At 39.9% G+C, this 21,198-nt stretch overlaps 3 protein-coding genes across 4 annotated transcripts in view; 1 reads left to right on the forward strand and 2 right to left on the reverse strand.

The window, feature by feature from the left end:
• The window catches only part of fbxw8 (F-box and WD repeat domain containing 8), a 28,744-nt gene extending 26,635 nt beyond the window's left edge, over positions 1-2,109 (reverse strand). The window contains exons 1-3 of the mRNA XM_063489288.1: positions 1,506-2,109; positions 1,314-1,418; positions 262-426 (exon numbers count right to left, since the gene is read on the reverse strand). Of these exons, the coding sequence (XP_063345358.1) occupies positions 262-426; positions 1,314-1,418; positions 1,506-1,955 (720 nt within the window). The 5' untranslated portion in view covers positions 1,956-2,109. The remainder of the gene's footprint in view (positions 1-261; positions 427-1,313; positions 1,419-1,505) is intronic.
• A 2,273-nt stretch (positions 2,110-4,382) lies between these two features.
• rnft2 (ring finger protein, transmembrane 2) lies at positions 4,383-15,724 on the reverse strand. 2 transcript variants are annotated; one of them, XM_063489819.1, is made up of 10 exons: positions 15,616-15,724; positions 15,431-15,508; positions 14,047-14,558; positions 13,885-13,961; positions 13,123-13,223; positions 12,644-12,797; positions 7,668-7,817; positions 6,262-6,327; positions 6,065-6,166; positions 4,383-5,353 (listed from the first exon to the last, which is right to left on the reverse strand). In XM_063489819.1, exons 2-10 carry the CDS (start codon positions 15,475-15,477, stop codon positions 5,219-5,221), a joined length of 1,344 nt encoding a protein of 447 aa, XP_063345889.1. In that variant the 5' UTR covers positions 15,478-15,508; positions 15,616-15,724; the 3' UTR covers positions 4,383-5,218. The 2 variants fall into 2 exon arrangements, with proteins under 2 accessions (XP_063345889.1, XP_063345890.1); XM_063489820.1 differs by lacking the exon at positions 15,616-15,724 and having other exon boundaries at positions 14,047-14,464.
• Positions 15,725-15,772: 48 nt separating this feature from the next.
• spring1 (SREBF pathway regulator in golgi 1) lies at positions 15,773-20,283 on the forward strand. Its single transcript, XM_063489821.1, has 5 exons — positions 15,773-16,405; positions 18,447-18,603; positions 18,701-18,852; positions 19,112-19,225; positions 19,752-20,283. The coding sequence occupies exons 1-5, from the start codon at positions 16,310-16,312 to the stop codon at positions 19,833-19,835; spliced, it is 603 nt and encodes a 200-aa protein (XP_063345891.1). The 5' UTR covers positions 15,773-16,309; the 3' UTR covers positions 19,836-20,283.
• Positions 20,284-21,198: the final 915 nt, after the last annotated feature.

Raw genomic sequence — 21,198 nt, forward strand, 5'->3', positions numbered from 1 at the left:
TAGACTCAAACCATAATAGCTACCTCTACTTCCTTTCATGCTTTTTGCACATAGTGAAGGAGTTGGAGGTTTTCTTTTGGTTTTTTGTTTTATTTATGGTTGACTACATTGTCCCACACAAACATCCTCTTTCACAAACTGAGAACCTGTCCAGAGTCTATGCCTGCTACAATTGGGGACCCTCTATTTCTACAAGATAAAGTGGGTGTAGCTGCTGGATGGAAGCATCTGTTTCGCCACAGTAAAGTAGTTCAAGCTCACCTTCCAGTTGAAGCGCACCGTTTTAGAAGAGTTCCTGCAGTCTCGCAGCATACTCTTCCAGCAGGGCGAGTCAGACATGCTGGCATTCTGATGGTAACCCTCCCTCACGCACAACTTGAACCACAGAACGGAGTCCTCTGCAAGGACTCTCCATGCCCTGCTCACCTGAGAGAAGATTAAACCGTGTAACTGTGGATTGAGTCAGCATACATTAAGAGCTTGCATCACTTATTTCTATTTAACAAGCTCGGCTGACTGCCAAATGGACTCGTCACATGCTGCAGGTCTGGCACACAAAATGTAATTTATTAATCTGTACCAAATTAAGTCGTGAAAGGCAAATAAAGCTGCCCTAAGCAATTCAGTATGTGTTGCTACAAATGAAGAACTTAACTTTTTAAATCACAACACATTGCTATTGTATAGCTAGGGTGCAGTTTAGGCCATTTGAAGATTTCTGGTCCCTGTGCAACAAAATAATTAGTTTTAGCCTCAGAGTTGTTTTAATTTGAATCCCTGCCAGATTGTAACGCTTGTCAGTGTGCAACTGTTCATCTAAAGTAGAGGTTCAAAAACCCTTTTTAGAATGTGAAAGATAGATACTTGCAATAACCCCTGATGTCATCCACTCGCTCACTGAAGCAAGACTTAAGTCAGCGAGTAGTTCAATAAAATAATGATTTATTTCTCTGTGGCTCATTTAAACACATTTTAGAGCTCTATTTTCACAAGAAAATAGCAAAGACTACTCACGAGTAACCAGATAAGCATATGTCCATTCCTGTCCCATTAATTGGACAATTTACTTTATTTTGAAGTGACTGCCAAAACAATGTCCTATTTATGTAAACACTTTTTTTTATCAAATGAATCCCTTCTGTTGGCTGAAAACTACAGTACCAGGGTTTTCCATCAGTGAATACAAGGCCTTGCAACGTCGTCTTGTGAAAAACCTGATTAACCTCTAAGATTCATTCTGGAGCTGGTGGATGAAAACACTGACATGCACCTCTGAGGTAACTTTTGTCCAGCCTCTTACTCAGACTGCTTACCTGGGCACATCGGCCTAGTTCTGCACAGTTGAGATATTGGAATATCTTCAAAGCTATCTCATACGGCAACTCAATATCAAAGAAGGGAATGTCATTGACTTCATTCTGCAAAACAGATCATTAAACACACATTATATACCCAGCTGACTGTGGTCAAGTACCATCTGACGGTGTGCATTATCGCTCTCATACCAGGTCCTGAATGAGTTGGTCTACCAGCTCTTCTTCTTTCTTGACCTTTCCCTGAGGCTGCTGCTGCAAGGATGCGCTGCAGACATTAGTCATGTTATGATATTGCCTCTTTCTCCTGCTCCTCTCCTCCTGAATTCTGTCCAACAGAGGGCTGGTCCTTCCATCCAGCAAACTACTTGCAATGGACACATACTGAGGCTGATCCTCTGTCTCTGCGGCAGCAGCAACAGCAGCAGGTTTTCCCCCTACACGAACATGCTCAGTGCAACCATCTTCTTCTGGCTTTGAATGACTATCGGCCTTGTTAAGATTTTTTAAGTCTCTCTGGCCTAACTGATCATCAATATCCCGGGAAGAGGAAGGCGCACAAACCAGTCGTTGCTCCCCCTTTTTACTCGACAACTCTCGTTTCCAACGCTCCCTGAACGCGGCAAGATCGTTCTCTGCCATATTCTTCTGTCATCGCTGAAAATCTAACTTTTTTTTCAACATTATAAAGTAAAATTTTGTAGTTTTACAGACGACTTAAGAAAAGAAACAGAACGACACCGACACAAAACAAGCACGTCCTTCTGTATAAACAGTCCGAAGAGGGAAAGCGAGCAAATGTGCAATAGTTCCGCCAACTTTTAATTCCGCATTTTTATTATAGACGCGTCGATTGCAGGGGGAGATATATTGTATTTGTGGGCAATGTTTTGGCAATTTGTTTTTATACAAAATTTATTATTTCGTATTACATAGTTATGTGTACAGAATTATCACATTTTAGAAAAAGTGCAATTTTTATTAGAACTTTAAAAGAATTTAAGCGTGCTAATGCAGAAAACTCCCCAAGATAAAACCAAACAGGAGAGATCCAAGAGTTAATCATTGCATCGCTCTTTTGGGAAAAGATGATGTAAACCCCACACCATGTGACACTGTAATGAATAATACAGTAGTGAGAGAGGTGGGGGAGAAAGGGGGGACGCAAACACTGTAAAGGTTTGCTGAGAAAAAGAGAAGGAGGGTCCTGTATCCTCAAGACTTAAACTGAGTAGACCGTGCGTTTTGCCGCGAAGACGAGATGTGCTGGCTGCCGATAGATCATCCTCTGCTGCTTCCAGGTGACTCAACCTGCAGCTCCCGTCGACCCTCGCCGTGCTCCGTGGCTCAACTGCTCGCGTCGCGCCTACGGAGGATCGGGGATCAGCTGGAGAAAAGCTGGGCGACCGAGCGGACGGACGTCGGCTACAGCTGCGGGGACAGAGGGACGGTGGTGGTAAGCGGACGGGGTCACCTGAAGGAGGGCTTCCTGTGCGTTGCGCTGCACTTCACCGTGCTCGTGCTGTTCGTCGCGAGGCGACACCTGTAGGGCGCGAGGCTGCCTCACCAGCAACAGGTGAGTAAACAGAGTCACGTCACCTGTTCGAGTGCGAAACCACTAAGCCCATCTCAGATTTGGATGAAAATTAATTTAGGCATATCTGTCAAATTGAAACACACACACACAAAATAAATACATAAATGATAATTTTGTAGCTGAAAATAACCCTGTTGAATTAAGAGTACCCCAAAAATGCTTTTTTTGACGCAGGCCAGAAGAACATTTTCTCTACTACTTCCATCAACTTTTCTTGGCCTTTCCCAAATTAAATAATCAATTTTAAGATATAAAAATACATTTAACCTCTCAATATTTGCACAACAACTTTCATCAACAGACCATAAAAACTGGATAAATAAATTTGGCGATAAAAATGTTTTAAGTATTAGTTAATTATTAAGAGTCGCACTTCTACAGGAAATGAGATGAAAGAAATATTAGGATAGAACTGATGCCATTCTCTACATTTCATTTTCAGATGGTGCTAAATAGAAATTATAGCTCTACTGTAGGTAGGTTTCACGTTTCTTATAATGCGTCTCAATAAAGTGCGTGTATCTCTATCTCATCATAGACGGTGCCTTTAGGATTATGCACGAGGGAAAGCAACGGGCTCTCATCATTTGCACTTAAAGCAAAGGATGGAGGAGAGTCGGAGGATGCGGTGCAGGAAGAAGTGTGCACAGCGGGTGGAAAAGCGACAAACGAGGAAGCGGGTTAAATTTGCGTTTCAGGAACGGAACTGCGTTTCTGACTATTCTGCATGTGGCATGAAGACTAACTCAGGTCGGATATGGATGCACTATACCAAGCTGAGACGACACCAGCAGCCCTGCAGTCAGTCAGCGGCTGTATCTACCCCTACGTGACTCTCCGATTCTGTCATCCCATCTACAAGCCGGTGATGTAATCCTCCCCTGGTAGAGTGGAGGGAAAAGCTTACTAATAGTACGCCTTTAAAATTTTCACCTCCCACAATGCGAGTGCATCAGTGAAAACTGGGGTTAAACTCATTAGACCTTCTGTATCTAGGCTACAATTAGTGCAGCAATCCTTAATAATGCACTGAAATGTTTCCAAGCTTCATAATGCACTGTACCTTTTCTTTTAAACATAAGCTATAAGTGTAAGCATGTAAATAATGAGAGTGGTTTTTACAGGTGTTTTCTACAGTGTTTAGATGACGTTTACACATTACTCTGCTTTTTTAAATCTGTTGGGGGGAGTGTTATGTGGCTTTTTATTATAAAGAAAATACATAGGAAGCTATGCTGTTATGCTGTCTGTGATTTCTGCAAAAAAGAAAAAAGCTTTTTTTCCCCCTAGTATATTTAATGTAATGTGGGTAAAATTCCTGAAACTGTCTTTTATAAAGTGTATGGTCTTTATACTTTTAAAACATTTCATATGAATTTTTAGCAGTCCTGATAATAAAAAAAACGTTTACTGAGATATATTCTTTGTGTCATTGCATTTAGACAAGAAATACACCTGATATTTGAGCTTAAGTGCTTTATTTCAAAACCAATGATCTCAGTGCTGCACTGCGCATTTTCCATAAAGTCCTAGAGTCTATTAAGCAACCCGAGGAAAATTATTCTAAATAAAATACACAGTAAGAACATAAATGAGGAATAACAATGGAAGACAATTTACAGTGTGGACGATTATCAGATATGTGCCTGTGATGTCAGTGACAATGTATGATTATGGTGCCTGACTGTACTACATATCAACACTTTTACAATGTATCGTTTATGGTCAGGCTACTTAAACGGTACACACCACCTTGTTCCTTATTCAGTATCTAAATATGCTTATGTTTTACCAACCACAACATCTTCTACCTAAAGAGTACAAACTGATTTCCCATTAAGAATCATTCTGAGACATTTCATTTTCAAATAAAGTCCATTTGTAGAACTAAATCAATACATGTGATGAAATTGTAAAGACAACTCGGAGTGTATATTCTGTCACGTTTTACATTATAACCGCACTTAAAACAAACTTTTATATTAAAAAAAGTCAAATAAAAAGTTACCCATAGATTACAACAGTAGCAAACCATTGAAATTGAGCTCAAGTTTATGTTCCTTTACCACATTGATCATTTCTTTAAACATGTGGCCTCAATCACCAGCTTTATAGGAAATGATTGTTTTTAAATATATTCGATTATGGCCTTCTCAAATGCCTATAAATTTAATGTCCCCAATATATCATGTATTACCCCAATTATTCCTAGCCTGATTTATATAAGACATTTACAGAAACATCACTGTTTACCTTCCTTCAGAGTACAATCACATATCTCTGGATGCTCATGATATATTGTTAGAACTTAGTAAATTTGGAAGTGAGCTGAGGTGGTGCCATCCTTCCAGCATCTCAGGGTCTCAATGACAGTAGACCGACACAATGGACACGTTCTCTCACGATCGAACCACAAACACAGGCATTCCTCGCAGAACACGTGCTGCAGAATAACAAAATCTTCATTTATTTGATGGCAGAAGCGTGACACATACACAACTAAGATATCTTGCTAAAAATACCAGTAAATAAGTAAATTTGTCACTCAAGCTACTCTTGTGAAAACTGCATCTAAAAAATGGACATAGTCACCATGAAATCATCACGGGTTAATGAAGCCTTGTTGTGAAACATTGAGCATATTTGACCCTCCATATAAGCACTTCCGAAACCAGATGTCACAACTGCAGAGAACATCTGACAGTGAAACCATGTGACATAACCATGGAAACAACAACAGCAATAATCACATGGTAGGCTTGTGCTGCATTATTGTTCTTTTGGATAAAGGGGACAGTAATTTCAAAAATTAACATCAGTCACTGAAGCTAGTGACTGAGCCCTTAAGTATTTATTAGAGGATCAAGGAATCTAAAAGCTGTTTGTGACCACAGAGTCACCCTCTGCTGGCCATTAGAAAGAATGCAGGTTTGGTTTCAGACCCAGAAACTATGTCCATCTTTTATAGAAGTCTATAACATTATTGTTATTTACAGATGATAACAGAGCAATAAAAGTAGGTCATATTAACTTTTAACCACAGCCAAATAACAGTCACTGTATAGTGACATTCAATGACAACAATTTGGACTTTAAATGAGTCAAATAATTTGCAAAATTTAGATTTTTTTTTTACCAGTTAATGAACCCTTACCTGACAGAGAAGTGCAATGGGGTCTCTAAAATCAGCCTGACAAATAGCACAGACATCACCTGCCTCGCTACACTGCTGACTGCCAGCTCTCACTCCATAACTCTGGATGACATATGCACAAACACACAAAGGAGTGAAATCTTCTGGATACTCATTTAGATTTTTTATAAATTCTTTAAAGAAAAAAAAAGACTGACCTGGGAGCTGCAGAGCATGACCAAGGCCTTGCGTATTGCAGATATACGTCCGCAGATGTCAAAGGACTGCAAATCAATCAAGATCAAGACAAAGCACAATTATTTAAAAAAATAAAATAAATATGGAATTACAGCATCCCACAAGATTCCCCATTTTATCCAAAATTAGAAAGGACTTAGTTTAAAGACATGCGAACAGATTTACGTGTCCATATTTGGGCATACCGCTGCTTTGAAATGAAAACAAAGAAACAAAAATCTATTTTATGTAACTGTTCATTTCAACTCTAAAACAACAAAAATGGATTTCTTTTAGGGGCACACCTCACTAACTTAATTCTTATCTCATTGTCTTTATATGAAATAAAGCCATTACAAATTGATCAAAAGTCCATGCTGCAAATTGTTTCAGTTACACACAAACTAGACCTCTGATAACTTCCTCCACCTACAGCCTTCTGGTTTAAGCTCGTTTCTTTGAAGTTCATTCAACTGTTGCCCAGTCATTCAACACCGTTATGACAACAATGACTCAAAGAAGCATTCATATCAGCATGCTGTTATACTAAAGCAAGCCTTGTTTTGCCTGATTCTGGAAAACACCAGTGTGCTGCAACTTGTACATGGAGTACGCACATCCAGGAGATTACCCACGTAACTCAGTCAAACACCCCCATATTTAAGAACTACAACATCTGAATCACTGTTATATTTAAAGAAAGCAGGTCAATAATTGTAACCACACATGAATGAATGGTCTCAGAGTGTAAATAATCTTTGCATCATCCATAGACTCGCTCATTCATGTTCCATTAATTTTCACTATTTCTGTTCTCCCACAGAATGTCGTGTCCAACTTTTAGTGAGTCATTGCCCAAGAAAGTCTATTTTCTGAGTTTTGAAGTCTTTTTAAAGGCTGACCTTCTTGTGACCATTGACTAAGTTTTCTGCCTTCTTTCTTCCCCTGTCACGGGTCCATGAGCTGAGGTGCATTCTTACTCTGAAACTAATGTTGCTTAAAAACACGTCAAATGTGACAATGCTGGGGGTTTTTTGTTTTCCATCAGTTTTACAGAAATTTGCAGAGGCATTACCTTTCCATACTGAGAACAGCAGACTAAATGGGCAACTACTCGTACTAATGACTTACAATTATTGGGGAGAAAAGAATTGTTGAAGAAAAGTCTGATAATTTTTAATGACCCCTCATCTGGATTCCCCCTCATGCCAAAATTTCCATAATACCAATACATGACTGAAAATAATGACTGAATTTTGATGATTTTTTTGCACAGGAGCACCACTAAAATTCTACCAGAAGTCTAAAAGTAAGTCGTTAGTGGAAACCTTCCATGCAAAACCTAAAAATAAAGGACAAAAACAATTTTGCCCTCAGGTGCTGAAACCTTGCAGAGGCTGTAGATGATGATGAGCGTGGCTCCCAGGAAGTAACTGTTTGAGGGGTCTTCTCCCATGATGTACTTGTACCACAACTGGATGGGAACGAGAGCTCGAAACAGCTGGCTCAGCTCCTCGATCAGCAGGTAGAACTTACCCTGCACAAACACACATAATATTAAAAACTACAGCAACAGCTGAGACTTCAATTATTCAGTGTCAGTGACTAAATGTGGCCATGTAAACTGAATGGCAGCACTTTTGAAAGAGAAACAAAAAAGACACATAACACAAGTTTCAAATATAAGGAAAAAATATATATACCCAGTGGAGACAATATGTATTCTTTGTCTGATCCACTCACTAGCTGTCCAAAAAAGCAAAAAGGACTCAGTAGCTTCGGGGCACTCTTCTATCTAGTCGAGAGCAGTGTGGTATTAAAAGCTTAAAACAGCATGCCTCCAGCCCAAACGTGGCCGCTGTCCAGATCTCAGCAGTTTCACAGCAGTACAAGCAATTTCCTCACACTGCAAGGGAAACTGGCAGCAGCTCTTTCCACCTGCTACCCAGTGCCCACATTAAGCTCAGCCCTATGGGGGCTCGCTAGCTATCTTTAAAGGGCCTCCCTTCCGTAATCACAGAGTAGAAATGTACTTCTGTCCCCACTGCCACAAAGTGTGTTAAGTGAATTGGGGACGGTTAAAAGCGGAAGCGAACAAAACAAAGGCAAACTTGATTCCCCGATTGCCCCGGCTTGCATAATGACTTCCTGGATGATAGCTGACAAAGATTGATGACTGTGGGTAAAGAGGCACAAGCAGCTGGGTAGGTAGGGGAAGAAGACCTCCACTAGCTACTAATTCATCTTCCTTATTGTCCCCTCAGTCTGGCATCCCACAGTGCCCATCACGCCCACGCAAAAACTGTCAAATTTAAAGTTTGGAGATGAGCCAGCCAGTGTGAGTAGCAGACACTGCTTGAGTAGTCCTTAGCTTAGCCATTACTGTACATTTTTATCTACAAGACTGGAATTTACATTACTCAGAAAGGATTGCCAAACAAAACGTGTAGTCGGTACTGTCATAGCTTATTCCTACTTCCTTTGACTGGCACACTGTGGGTCATTCTTTTAGGGCTGTCGCAATATCCAATGTTATTTTGGACCTCAAAACAAAAAAGGATGCACTAATATTATCACAATATGAATAAAATAACAGTAATAATAGCGTCACTCAAATTTAGCTATATATAAAATACGAGTGTACGGAGTTGGTAAGAAAGTTACACAAGAAGAACAATTGCAGTGACAGTTACACAGAAACTGCAAGCTGGACAAATCTTATCACTAAAATGTAAAAATTGTGTGCTTCATCTTTTAGCCACACAGTTATTCAATTCACCCAAAACATGAATTTACTTTGTTTTGTACTGCCTTACATGTAATACAATTTGACTTTGTATGACTGTTCAAACTAAAGAACTTTAACAATGAGATTTAGTTAATGGAACTTACTGGACGCTCCTGTTTGAGTCATTTTTTCCACAGCTACCGAAAGTCTAAAAAGGAAATCTTTCTGGCGTAGGCAGAACAAACATTTAAAATCATTTTTGTGCATTCTTTACCTTCTTTAGTTTATTATTTTTATCTTATTTGTCCTGCCATATAGTATTTTATTTTGCAGAGCTGCATTTCTGTGCAAAAGTCTTGCGCAAATGCTCACTTCTTTATATTGTTCTTCCAAGGAACCAGCCTTTCTTGTCATTTTTTTTAAAAAAAAGTGGTCTTCAGCAAAAGTTTTCCAGGTTTTCTGAAGGTCTTTTAAAGGTTTTCTTTGGGCATTGGCAGCTTTGTCATGCGGTCCAGTCTTTGTACTCGACCATTTTCAGTTGAACACTTTTCTTGTTTTTTTTAAAAGTGTGTGTCCTTAAAAGAAAAAAAAATGAGGAAAATGAGGAAAGTAAACGCCCTAAAAATGATCTACAGTAGATTACAGTACCTGAAAGTCATGTTCTTAAGAAATAGAGTAAAAAAAAAAATCCAAAGACTCTGTCAGGTCTTTGATATGCATACCTGCGATATGCATTTATTTTATAGTAATTTCTCTACTCTTGGGATATATTAGGTATATCTTATGTATTTAAAATATACTTAACTCCATATTAGCACGACTGAAATTAGGGACAACTTGATAACACTGAAAATACATGTTTAGTAATTACCCATTAAATCAGATTCAAGCAAAAGCAGTTTTATGAGTCTATGCCTTTAAAACATAACCGTCATGGAACTTCTGATCGCATGCCCGCTATTGCTTGTGCAAACTTGTGCTGACTGCAGTGATTATGTGGAATCATTAGTGTATCCACAGCTGGACACAGTAATGAATCCAAAAGGCAGATTATATGACTTCATGGGGTTCAGAACAGACAGCACTGTCTGGCTTCAATGAGAAAAAAAGCTAAGAATTGATGATATAATTGGGGATTACCAAAAATTTAACGTGTCCCATCACAACTGTGAAGCTTCAATCCGTGTGTGTATATTTGTGTGTTTGTGAGCGGAGGATACAGGTAATGGTCCAGCTCCCGGGAGGGATGACCTCACCTCTGCAATCCCCTCGAGGGCAAATGAGCTCAGTTGCTGGCTGGTGTGGTTCTGATAGGCCTCTAGGTTTGTTTATCAGTGGAAAATTTAATCCTAATACTTTGTAACTCCCCCCTCCTCTACCTCCCATTTAACGCACAAGCACACAACGGGAATACGAGCTGCACCTGTATGGAAATCAAAGAGTGTGTGTGTGTGTGCGTGCGCATTTGCAGTCATACTTTGTCGCCTCAGGCCAGAAAAAAACCACACAAGCAGACACCCGCACTCACAAGGCTCACCTAAGGAGTACCGTTTAAAACCTAATGAATACAAAACAGCTTCACACTGTGACCCTTTAGCACTTTGTTCACTCAGTGGAGTATTTCATCATAGTTTAGCAAATTTTCTTTTTTCACCTCATGAACCGAGCTTAACAACTTTAAGAGTGAGCACTCTGTAACTTGACATGTTGTGAACAAGCATGAATACTGCCTTTTGACAGAAACTTGGCTTAGATGTCTTTCAAGTTTGCTATACAATCTTACAACATATATAACCTGGTCTTTTTAATGATTTAAAGAGAAAGAAAGGTTTTTGATCAAGTTGTTGTAAATCTTATAATTCGCAGTGTGACAATCAAAGAAGAAAAGAATGACATGATCTGGAAAGTAAAGATGCTCAGTTTTGGTAAAAGCCTAATCAAAATGAATCAGTTGCATGGCCAATAATTATAATCTCAATTATTTGATATTTTATGATTTTTCATGAACTTTAACATTCCCTTCTTTTTCAAATACAGGATTTGCTTGGGTTTTAATTAGAAATCGCATGAAAAGCAAACGTGAACGTGCTCAAAGACATAGGTCATCTGGTTGTGAGTATATGACCCTTCCTGCAAAGTCACCTGGCAGTTGCTCCCTGCCTGCAGCCTCCACTGCAGGAGGCCTGCAGACGAAGGCAACAAGATGACCGGGCTGAATGTGCTTGCAAGACCAGCATGGTAGCCATGGGGAGAGAGACTGAGAACATAAAGCCAACAAACAACTGACCGCCAAAAGGGGACACTGTGAGAAATCCCCCAAGACCTTGCAACCATTAAATTGCCTTCCACAAGTTTACCTACCGAAATCTTTTATGTCTATTACTGCTTGTTAACGAAAGACTCTCGTTCCATCATCTTGGTCTTAAATGAGCTAAATAATGAGTAAAATTGAACTTTTAGGGAGGAGCAAAAGAGGACTGCTGTAAAGGAAAGGAGTGCGCTTGACTTTAACACAGACAAAATGATTGCTTTATGGTGAAAATCAATGCAAAGAAGAATTCATTTTATCCCAACTACCTTGTTTTGATAAGCACTGAAAACCAGTTAGTTACAATTCACATCTGATTCACTACACAGTACTAATAATAGAAAAAAACTGCAAGAGTTTCAGCAAATTCAACTACAGATTCACCATAAGCAGCAGACAGAACGTAATAAACACCACAACTGGAGATTCATTCTTGTTGTGTTCTATGAAATTCACATAGCAACCACAAAAATACAGCTGGCATGCAGATATCTGTTCACTGCATCACTGTTTGATGAAGAAATCTACATCACTCTTACATCACTCTGACCAGACCTGATGACAGAGTAATGAGCACAGAGTTTCAGATTAAAGCCGCTGCCCAGTCACAGTGGAAGGACCTGGTTGAGATGATTCAGCTATCTGACTATTATACCTTCTGGACACATTCTAAATTAGGGTTTTCAAACATGTGCAAAATCTGGACATTTCTACTGGACATCAGTCTAAGTGGAAGAAAATTAATGCAGTGGTACCAACCCCCGGGGCCACAGACCGGTACCAGTCCATGAGTCGTTTGTTACCAGGCCGCGAGAGTTGAGGCGCGGGCGTGAAATTTATGGTTTTCAGGGCTTTAATCGTTAACTTGGTTTCCTTGTGTCTTTCCCCGTGTTGTAGTTATGTGTCTTATTTTGAAAGAAATGTTTACGCGTTACCATAGCGACCAAAAAGCGGCAGAGAGGAGGATGTTACTCTCAATGTCATTGGCGCATTTCAGGAGGACGCTGCTAATAAAGTTACACAATTACACAGTGAATTTGCATTTATTATTATTTTTACAAAATACCACTGTTTTTGTCTTGGTCGTATCATTTTATTTTGTTGTATTTATCCGCAACACCTTAAAGGCCGTGAAAATATTGTCTGACATTAAACCAGTCTGTGGCGCAAAAAAGGTTGGGAACCGCTGAATTAATGGATACTTATTTCTTAATTTACACTTTCACTGAAATCAAAATGTTGTCTTGGTCTCTGTATCTTTTTTAACATGAAAAACCTGCATTTTCTGTAAAAAGCTCTAGAAAATGAATGAATCTGGATTTCTTACCCTGGATTTGAATGCCAGGAGAATCTTAGGCAGAAAGAGGACAAAGCATTTCAGGATGATGGTGACGTACTTAAGTACAAAATCTGTGATGCCCACTGCCCAGATCAGATCAAAGAAATCAAAGCTGTTGAGGATGGGCTTGGCAAATATGAGGCTAGAAGAGAAAAAAAAAAATTACTCAGCGACTTATTGTCAAGAATGGTGTTGCTTACACTTCGTCTAATGACAAACAACAGCAAGAAAAGATGTCAGAACATGTCAGAAACTCTGTGGAAACAAAACAACAAAATAAACAAAAATACTCACAGGACAAGATCAGACAAGAACGGGAACACTGCCTGAAGGAAATGGAAGTAAAAATAAAATGCACAACATAAAAATGAATGGGGAAAAACCTAAATGTATATGTAGAAAAAATAAAATAAAATGGCAGGCAAAGAAACACTGAACTACTATAAAAATATGTGCTTGTACACTACCTGTTGTGCAGCTCTTCATGACTAAATGTGTAGTAGATATACACGATGTTCCCTCCAAGGAACATGATGATCCATAGAGCAACAAATACAGAACGTTCCTCCTGGTAACAGAGACACATAGAGGGATTTCAAGCAACATGCACCATACATTTCTTCTAGATGTGCTGTAAGGTGCTAGTATTTCAAATAATGCTGCAAACTAACAGAATGCTTGGTGTGTTATGAGTTTGTTTGAATGTGAAAGAGCATGTATACATAGACATCTCTCACATAAAAAGTCTATTTTTAAAGGTATTTCAATGATTATACACCAAATTGATTTATGATGTTTAGAATAAGACTTATTCAGTGCGTATATTTTTCTTATGCTCATCAAGACCAACGACGATGATGAATTAATCCACCTACAAAATCTTCTGTCTATCAAAAAATGATTACACTTAATTTTTTTTTTTTATACAATACAGCTCTGTTGTAGTCCAATTGTTATTGAAACTGCACTACATTACATTTAACACACAATATCATCAAAAAATGGATCAGTGCATTCTGTTTTAACATCACTAAAAATATTATTTAATAATAATAATTACTAATTTAATATCATTTAATATTTTTATTAAGTATAATAACGAGAAATAAGGAATATAATTACAACTTTCAGTAATAATTGCTGTGCTAAAATGTGCTTGGAAAACCTTAGCGTGAATCTGATCTAAGAATAAAATGGCTATACTTCTTGGATTTTGTTCCCCCCTTTACCCGTAATGATACTTGGTGCCTTAAAGTGGAATTGGCATAGGCAAACGTGCTGGCCATCCCCACGCAGACAGCAATTCCTGCGAGAGAGGTGCAACATCATCAGTGCATGAGAGGTACCGTTAAACAATCTTAGCCACATTAGTCCTCCACAAGCTGAAATACCTAGTTTATGCTGAAAGCAGACTTTAGCCAACAAAATAAGGATGAAGGGGAAGCCTCTCTGTAGCCAGGTGACCACTGCTTTCAACTCAGACAAAGCTGGGGCCGGGGTGGACTGGTCTTCCTGGGCCTCCTCCCTGGAGCTGTGCCTTTCTGAGCCAGCTGCTGTGGTAGCCTGCTGGAGCAGGGACGAGGTCCTATGCTGAAGGGGCTGGTGGTGGAAGTGGTGATGGTGATGATGGTGCTGAGGTGGCCGAGGGAGAAAAGGTCCACCCTCTGTGCGATGGGGCCCCCCTTCCTCTCTGGATGATGCTGTCATCTGGATAAAAACTTCAGGGGGAGAGCCCAAGACTAAGCCGGCTGCCTGGAATTGGGCAGAGGAGACAGAGCTGGAGGGGACACCAACAAGGCCGGAGAAGATCTGCTGGGGAGAAGCAGGTGAGTCAGGCTTCAGGCAGTCAAACACACCACCCTCATCCAGGCTGCTTTCCGATCCCAGAGTTTGGCTTCGGCTCCTAAATGGAGAAAAATTGCACGTAGTATAGTATGCAGTCTTTGAATAATCATGAGGATCTTAGTCTGTGTAGTGTGTTCTCCAATTATCAGAAAACCTCTGGGGACAAAAATGCGTTTTTCTTTTACTCCAAGTCACAGATATTAAATTGAGACTGATGATAAAACTTGACGAGTTTGGCTTTCGGTTGCAGTTTTTCTTAAACAGGGGTTAAATGAAGAAGCCTAAAGCTCCCTCTTCAGAGCCACGTCCTCTAGCTCTTCTGCTGGGGACACTGAGACATTCCCAAGCCAGCTCAGAGACATAATCTCTTGAGCGTACCCTGGGTCTTCCCCAAGGCCTCTTCACAGTAGGGGATGCCCCAAACACCTCACCCAGGAGGCATTCAGGTGGTCCAGATGTCAGATGCCCAAACAACTTCAACTGATTCATTTATTGCAGAGGAGTAAAAGCTTTATTCTGAGTTCCTCCTGTATGACCGATGTCTTCAGCATGTCTCTAAGGGCCAGCCTGAGCGCCATTCATTTCCGCTGCCAGTATATGTGATGTTGTTCACTGAATTATTTAACTACCGGTAAATGCATTTGTAGCTCCAATTTTTTATTCTGGCAAAATGAAATGATGCTGGTCTATAACACCTTGCAGTAAAAAGGCTTTAACTCCTTTTGTTTTGTGCTGAGACTATTTAAGAGGGATAAGGCAACAAATGGAGCAAGGCCAAACTCAAAGTGTTGCAACAATGTTGGAAAGCACATATAACCTACAATTGCAAATATGTGGCCTTGCCAAAACTACCAAGAAAGCATACAGGCGGTGCAGGCAGAAGGGGTGACAAAAGCATCTGTGCATTTGTGCAGCAGCTCCTTTCCCCACCTTTCAGAGGGCATGCCATCCGTGTTGCTGCTGTGTCTCCTCTGCATGGCATACCGATCATCACCACATGGTCCAGTCCTGTAAACGCACAAATCCACAGTATCATCACCAGTATGTGATTCACAGAAGCTGCTCTTTTTGCATGCATCTGACAATAAAGTGACCAAAAATATAAACCACTTTACCTGAATTAACGCGGTGTACTGGACTACAGCTCTTGTCATGGTTGTTGTAAATGGTTAGCTAGACAGCTGCTGCTGCTGCTGCCCAGACGATCCGCTCGGGAAACTTCCGGTGTGGCGTCACTAAGACCGCCATCTACCAATCAGCATCTTCTTTCCGACCACACCACATCCGTGCTGGGGATTTGTTTTGCTGATGCTGGATGTCAGATTTTGCTGAAAAATATCCCACCGTTTCTTCTTACTAGACATAATTTTGGACATTATCGAATTATTATCTACAGAGGAGACGAAGAAGCGTTATTAAACAGCGTCATAGCTTATTGGTTATCGCTCCTCATTATTTATCTAGCAACACCGAAAGCAGACGACGCTAGCTAGCAGGCTAACAAAGGTGGCATTTACAGTGAAAAACTATTAGCTTGCATGTCCAGCGTGTAATTCGGTAGTTTCAAAGCAGACATTATACTTAAAGGTTGCTATTGTGAGTTTAAGAGTTAAAACATGGGTTAGCTAGAGTTAGCTATTTTCCGTTTATGTCCTATATTTGCATTTTTACCACCAGCTGAGCTAGCTTTACATTATTTGTAGTTAGCCTTTTCATATTCCTGAAAATTGAAGACAGCCAGAGAACTGCTATCCGTGGAGGTTTGATGTGTTGGGCTGTCACTTGCATTTCCCCAAAGCAAGCCATGCTATGATGGTGCTACGGCGGCTACTGAGAAAGCGCTGGGTGCTGGGAGTCGTCTTTGGACTCTCCCTCATCTACTTCCTGACCAGCACACTCAAACAGGTACAGAAACTCACACTGAGATAAGTCGGTTACAGAAAAAAAACACACAAGAGGAAAAAAAGATCTAGTCACTTTCTTTTTTTTCTTTTTCTTTTCAAAAAACACACTACATGCCAATTCTAAGTAGGAAACTAAACATACACGCATTAGTAGGGAGCTGTATCAATAACTTATATCCAAGCTACTACCTTGTCCAAATAACTATTCTTCTGAATAATCACAATTTGTGGCATTATTTTTTGAAAGTGTAGCTGGGTCTAATATTACAGACTTTTACCGGCATCTAAACAATAATTTCTGCCCACTTTTTTGACAGATTTCTAAATTAAAATGTTTGTGCTTTCTGTTTTGTGTGTGTATGTGTTCCTCAAGCTTGGGTCCTCTACCAGCAGCCTGAGAATGTGAGGGCTCTGATCTTAGCTGTTCCTATGACTGCACTCTTCTGGACAGGCCTCTGATGGTCAGCCTGCAGTCTGCTGGAGCCACTCTTCAATTTTGGGGTTTACAGCTCATATCACTGGGGCCACTTGACTTTTCCTTCCATGTCTGCTTCAGTTGTTCCTTCAGCTTCTCAGTTTTCTCATGCTTTCTTTTTGAAGTTGTTGTCCTATGGAATAGAGACATTTGCAGTCTCCTGCTTTTTGTCAGCCACCACTTTGTCTGTGTGGCTGGCCATCAGCTTCTTCTCTGTCCTGAAAGTCCCACAGGGTCTTAGCCCTGCAGTTCTCAGCCAGCAGGTATTAGTAGACTTCTAAAACACATGCGCATAGATATTCCCGTACACTATCCCAGCCACTTGATTGGTCCTCTCAATGTATGTTGTCCCTTCTTGCATCTTAGATTCTGCCACGGTGTGCTGGATAGTTCTAGGATGCCTTTGCACAGTCTGCAGCTTGGCTTCTGTCAGCTGTGGTAGACCCCTGCCTCTATGGATCTGGTGCTTAGGGCCTATTCTTGTGATGCCATGAGCCGCCTCTGTGCTGTCCTTTAAGTCTCTAGCCACTGGTAGGATTTCTTGATGCCAGCCACTTCCTCCATCTGTTGATGGTACACCCCATGTAGGGGCTTGGTCTCGTATGATAGCTCCTCCTGTTCCTCATCACCAGCTACCTTCAGCCAGCTGAAGACCTCATAGAGCAGCTTAACTTGGGGGCTCTCTGTCCGATGCATTAACGGAGGCTCCATGTTTATTCCCGGATTGTGGCTCTGACACTCATTAATCCTCTTTATTCCTCTCTCTGTTGCTCATAGAGCCTCAGGGTGATGGCCTTTGGGTGGAGAACTCATCAGTGGCACCTGTGGCCCTCTCATTATTATTATTATTATTATTATTATCTTATCTGATGACTACCATTGAGCTGACTGTTCTGCCTCCTGGCAGCTCCACCTCTTCAGTCCAGATCACCTTTGCTCTCTTTCTAACCATTCAGCCACACACTCACTCAGTCTGAATGACACCTTAATGTCTAGAGTCTCGGGTTACTGCTGCACCAGTAGCTGGTGCTTTGACCCAGCTACTGGTCAACGTTGCTGTGCTCATGTGCGGACTCATGTGCCTATTCAGTTTGGTTACAGTGATGCTGCGCAGGATCTTTGCTTTTCCTTGAACTGTATTTTTCTGGACAAAGATGTCGGTTTTCATTCCTGGAATCTGCTTTTTCACTGCCCAGAGAGTTCCAGTCATCAAAGTGGCCACTGTTCCCCTCTCCTTGCACATCTTCTCTGGCTCTTCTCTCAGGCCTTGGTATTTCTCAAGCTTCTCGTGTTTCTTCATCCTGATGTTGCTACTGCTTGGTATTGCTACTGCTTGGTATTGCTACATCGATCACTATGGCCTTCTTACTCTACTTGTCTTCTTCATTGTTGAAACAGTGGCTATAGTTTCTCGAAACATTACTGTTATTGATAGATATTATTATCTGTCAGAATAATAATATAGTGAATTTAGAATAGGGTTATATATGCTCAACCATATTCTGAAATTTATGTTGCTCTTCATTAGCTTTCCATGACCCGTTTCTTGTATGTGTGCATTTTTCAGGAGGAGCGGACCATACGAGACCGCACACTCTTAGAAGTTAGAGATTCAGATCATCGCATCCCCTGGAAAGTCCGCTTTAACCTGGGGAACAGCAGCCGACAGATCACTCAGTGTAGAAATTCCATCCAGGGCAAGACACTGCTTACAGACGAACTTGGTGAGTAATAAATCTATTACTCACCACTATACAGTGATAACACATCGGATGTAGCCTGTAACCAGTGCTTATCCTAATCTGCATTAATGTTTTACAGGATATGTCTGCGAGAGAAAAGACTTGCTCGTTAATGGCTGCTGTAACGTCAATGCTCCCAGCACCAGACAGTACATTTGTAAAAGTTGCCTGGCCAATGGATGCTGTAGCATCTATGAGTATTGCGTGTCATGCTGTCTCCAGCCCGATAAGGTAATCTGTCACATCAAGGGCCTTCAGGATCATCGCGTTTAACTTTCATCGGAAAAGGCTTATCTGCCTACATGCTGCATTTCACAAAACCTTCGCATGCACACATTTGAAACCAAAGATATCATTTAAAATTGCATATTGCGTTTGCATTTTAAGCAAAGCAGTGCATGCAATGGGAAGAGATAATAAATCTAAGTGATTATAAATCAATACATGTTTTTGTACATGTTCAATTTCTTATCTTTCTATTTTTGTTTAGCAACTTCTTCTTGAGCGCTTCCTGAATCGTGCAGCTGAAGGTTTCCAGAATCTTTTCACTGCTGTCGAGGATCATTTTGAGTTGTGTCTGGCCAAGTGTAGGACATCTTCACAAGTATGTTAAGTTAAACAGAAGAAACAAACATGAATTGTTAGAGTTTCCAAACCATTTTTAAAGTGTTGACCCATACAAATCATAATAACAATAACTAATCATTTGGAAACAAAGGAATAGTAAAATTAGTAGTCTGGCGGATATGCAACAACACTTACCCTTATCTCTTGACATTCAAAGTCGATATTTTGCTCATACATTTATCTGTATATTTTTCAGACAGTTGTTGACAAAAGATACGCTTTTATTCGAACTTGATGTATCACTATGACACATACTGATTTTCTCATGAATTTCCTGAGACAGTTGGTTCATTTAGAAATTTTAAAAACTCCCCCCCCAAAAAATAAATAAATAAAAAAACCCGAAACAAAACTGATTCTTGGCTAATCTCATTATAAATCACTGAATCTGCACAGTCTTTGAATATTTTCAATACTGTGAAAGTATTGAGAAGACCAATATAAGTGCTTTGTGAAAAAACTTTTTAGTTTCTTTTCTCATTTCTATTTTTCCCCTTCTCCAGAGCGTTCAACATGAAAACACGTACCGAAACCCTCAAGCAAAGTACTGCTATGGTGAGAGTCCTCCAGAACTTCTGCCTGTATGAGCCTATTTGACTTGCTTCTGGTGTTTAGTAATCGAAGAGCAATGGAATAGCAATTGACAAATAAGGGTGTTTGTTGAAGAGATGGTGCATATGAAATGCTTGGAGAATTTTGTAATATTGTGGCAAAGAGATGAAGGAATCCAAGACCAACCTCAAAAAGGACAAAACGCTGTATGCTTTTTTTTTTCCTTTTCTTTTTTAAAATTATTTACACTTCATAAGTGCATAATACGCTTTATCCGTTCATCCGTGATGATCATCAGGTCTACTTAACAGGCAGCTCATCCATCAACATTTGCTTCAAACAAGTCATAAAGTCATGTCATAAAATCAAATGAACCTTTGTTTTGTTCTGAACATTTTAAAATGGCAAAGAATGTGTCCTAACCTCTGTGTATAGTGCATGCAGATGAAATGCTTATTTAATAAAAGGGACTGTGAAACTGAATGAGTTACAGTTTCTTTTTTTTCTCTCTGAATGGTGACATGTAGATTTTGTAGTAGTGTGGTTTAAATGGCAGTTTAACTCTCTAGCAGGTTTTATTTAACTGAAATAACAGTGGTAGATAATAATGTCATGCATTCAAATTTTATTAAGCTTGTGGGTCTAAAGCACCGGGAAGAAAATCAAACAAGACAGATCATTTTGAAATAACAGCTGTTTTGTTTTTATTTTTAAAAAATCAATAGTTATGGTGAATAAATATAAGGTCCACAGAAACGAAAGATAATGCAAGGAATTTCAGTATAAATAGTATCAAAATCAAAATTTGATTAAAAGTCCTTGAAATTATACAAACATTTAATACAACCTCATTGTGTTTTTTTTTTAAATGTTATTTGGAGTCCAAACTAATGGCTCTCTGTAAGTTATTACTATCTGTTTCTTTCTACCTCAGGCAATGTAGCCCCCACACAAGGGATAGTTGGTCAGAGCAAAACAATTAATCACTGTGAAGGCTGAGGAAAACAAACTGTCATAATTAGGAAATGTATTAGAGGCATTTCTCATTTTCCTGGTTGGCAAGTTGATTAATTACTGCCACAGGGGAACATGTTGATTGCTTTGAGCTATCAGGTTTGGAACAAAGACATTTCCGATAACGCTTTTATGGTAGCAACATGACGTTTTGGTAAACGGAGATATTTGCTTTATTAGAATTTGTTGACATGGTTGTTATCATTCACACCTGTGATATCAAATGCAAAGCGTCAAATAGTAGCCAGTTAGAAAAAGATAAAGATTCGTAAAGCAATAAAAGATCCAGCTGTTAGCGCAGCAGTACTGGGGTTTACATTTGTTAAAAGGTGCCGATTGGTGGATTTGGGTGATAGCAGACAAAAGCAGCAATTTCCACATTTT

Source organism: Pelmatolapia mariae, linkage group LG12 (genome assembly GCF_036321145.2).
Source record: "Pelmatolapia mariae isolate MD_Pm_ZW linkage group LG12, Pm_UMD_F_2, whole genome shotgun sequence".
In the NCBI taxonomy this organism is placed as follows: Eukaryota; Metazoa; Chordata; class Actinopteri; order Cichliformes; family Cichlidae; genus Pelmatolapia; species Pelmatolapia mariae.

Excerpts from the sequence above, each read along its gene's own strand:
- rnft2 (XM_063489819.1), bottom strand. The coding sequence starts at position 15,477 with ATGCAGAGGAGACACAGCAGCAACACGGATGGCATGCCCTCTGAAAG. Across the intron at positions 6,167-6,261 it reads TCATGCTCTGCAGCTCCCAG|AGTTATGGAGTGAGAGCTGG; the intron begins GTCAGTCTTTTT and ends TATGTCATCCAG. Across the intron at positions 5,354-6,064 it reads CCATTGCACTTCTCTGTCAG|CACGTGTTCTGCGAGGAATG; the intron begins GTAAGGGTTCAT and ends GTTATTCTGCAG.
- spring1 (XM_063489821.1), top strand. The coding sequence starts at position 16,310 with ATGATGGTGCTACGGCGGCTACTGAGAAAGCGCTGGGTGCTGGGAGTC. Across the intron at positions 18,853-19,111 it reads GCTGTCTCCAGCCCGATAAG|CAACTTCTTCTTGAGCGCTT; the intron begins GTAATCTGTCAC and ends ATTTTTGTTTAG. Across the intron at positions 19,226-19,751 it reads AGTGTAGGACATCTTCACAA|AGCGTTCAACATGAAAACAC; the intron begins GTATGTTAAGTT and ends CCCCTTCTCCAG.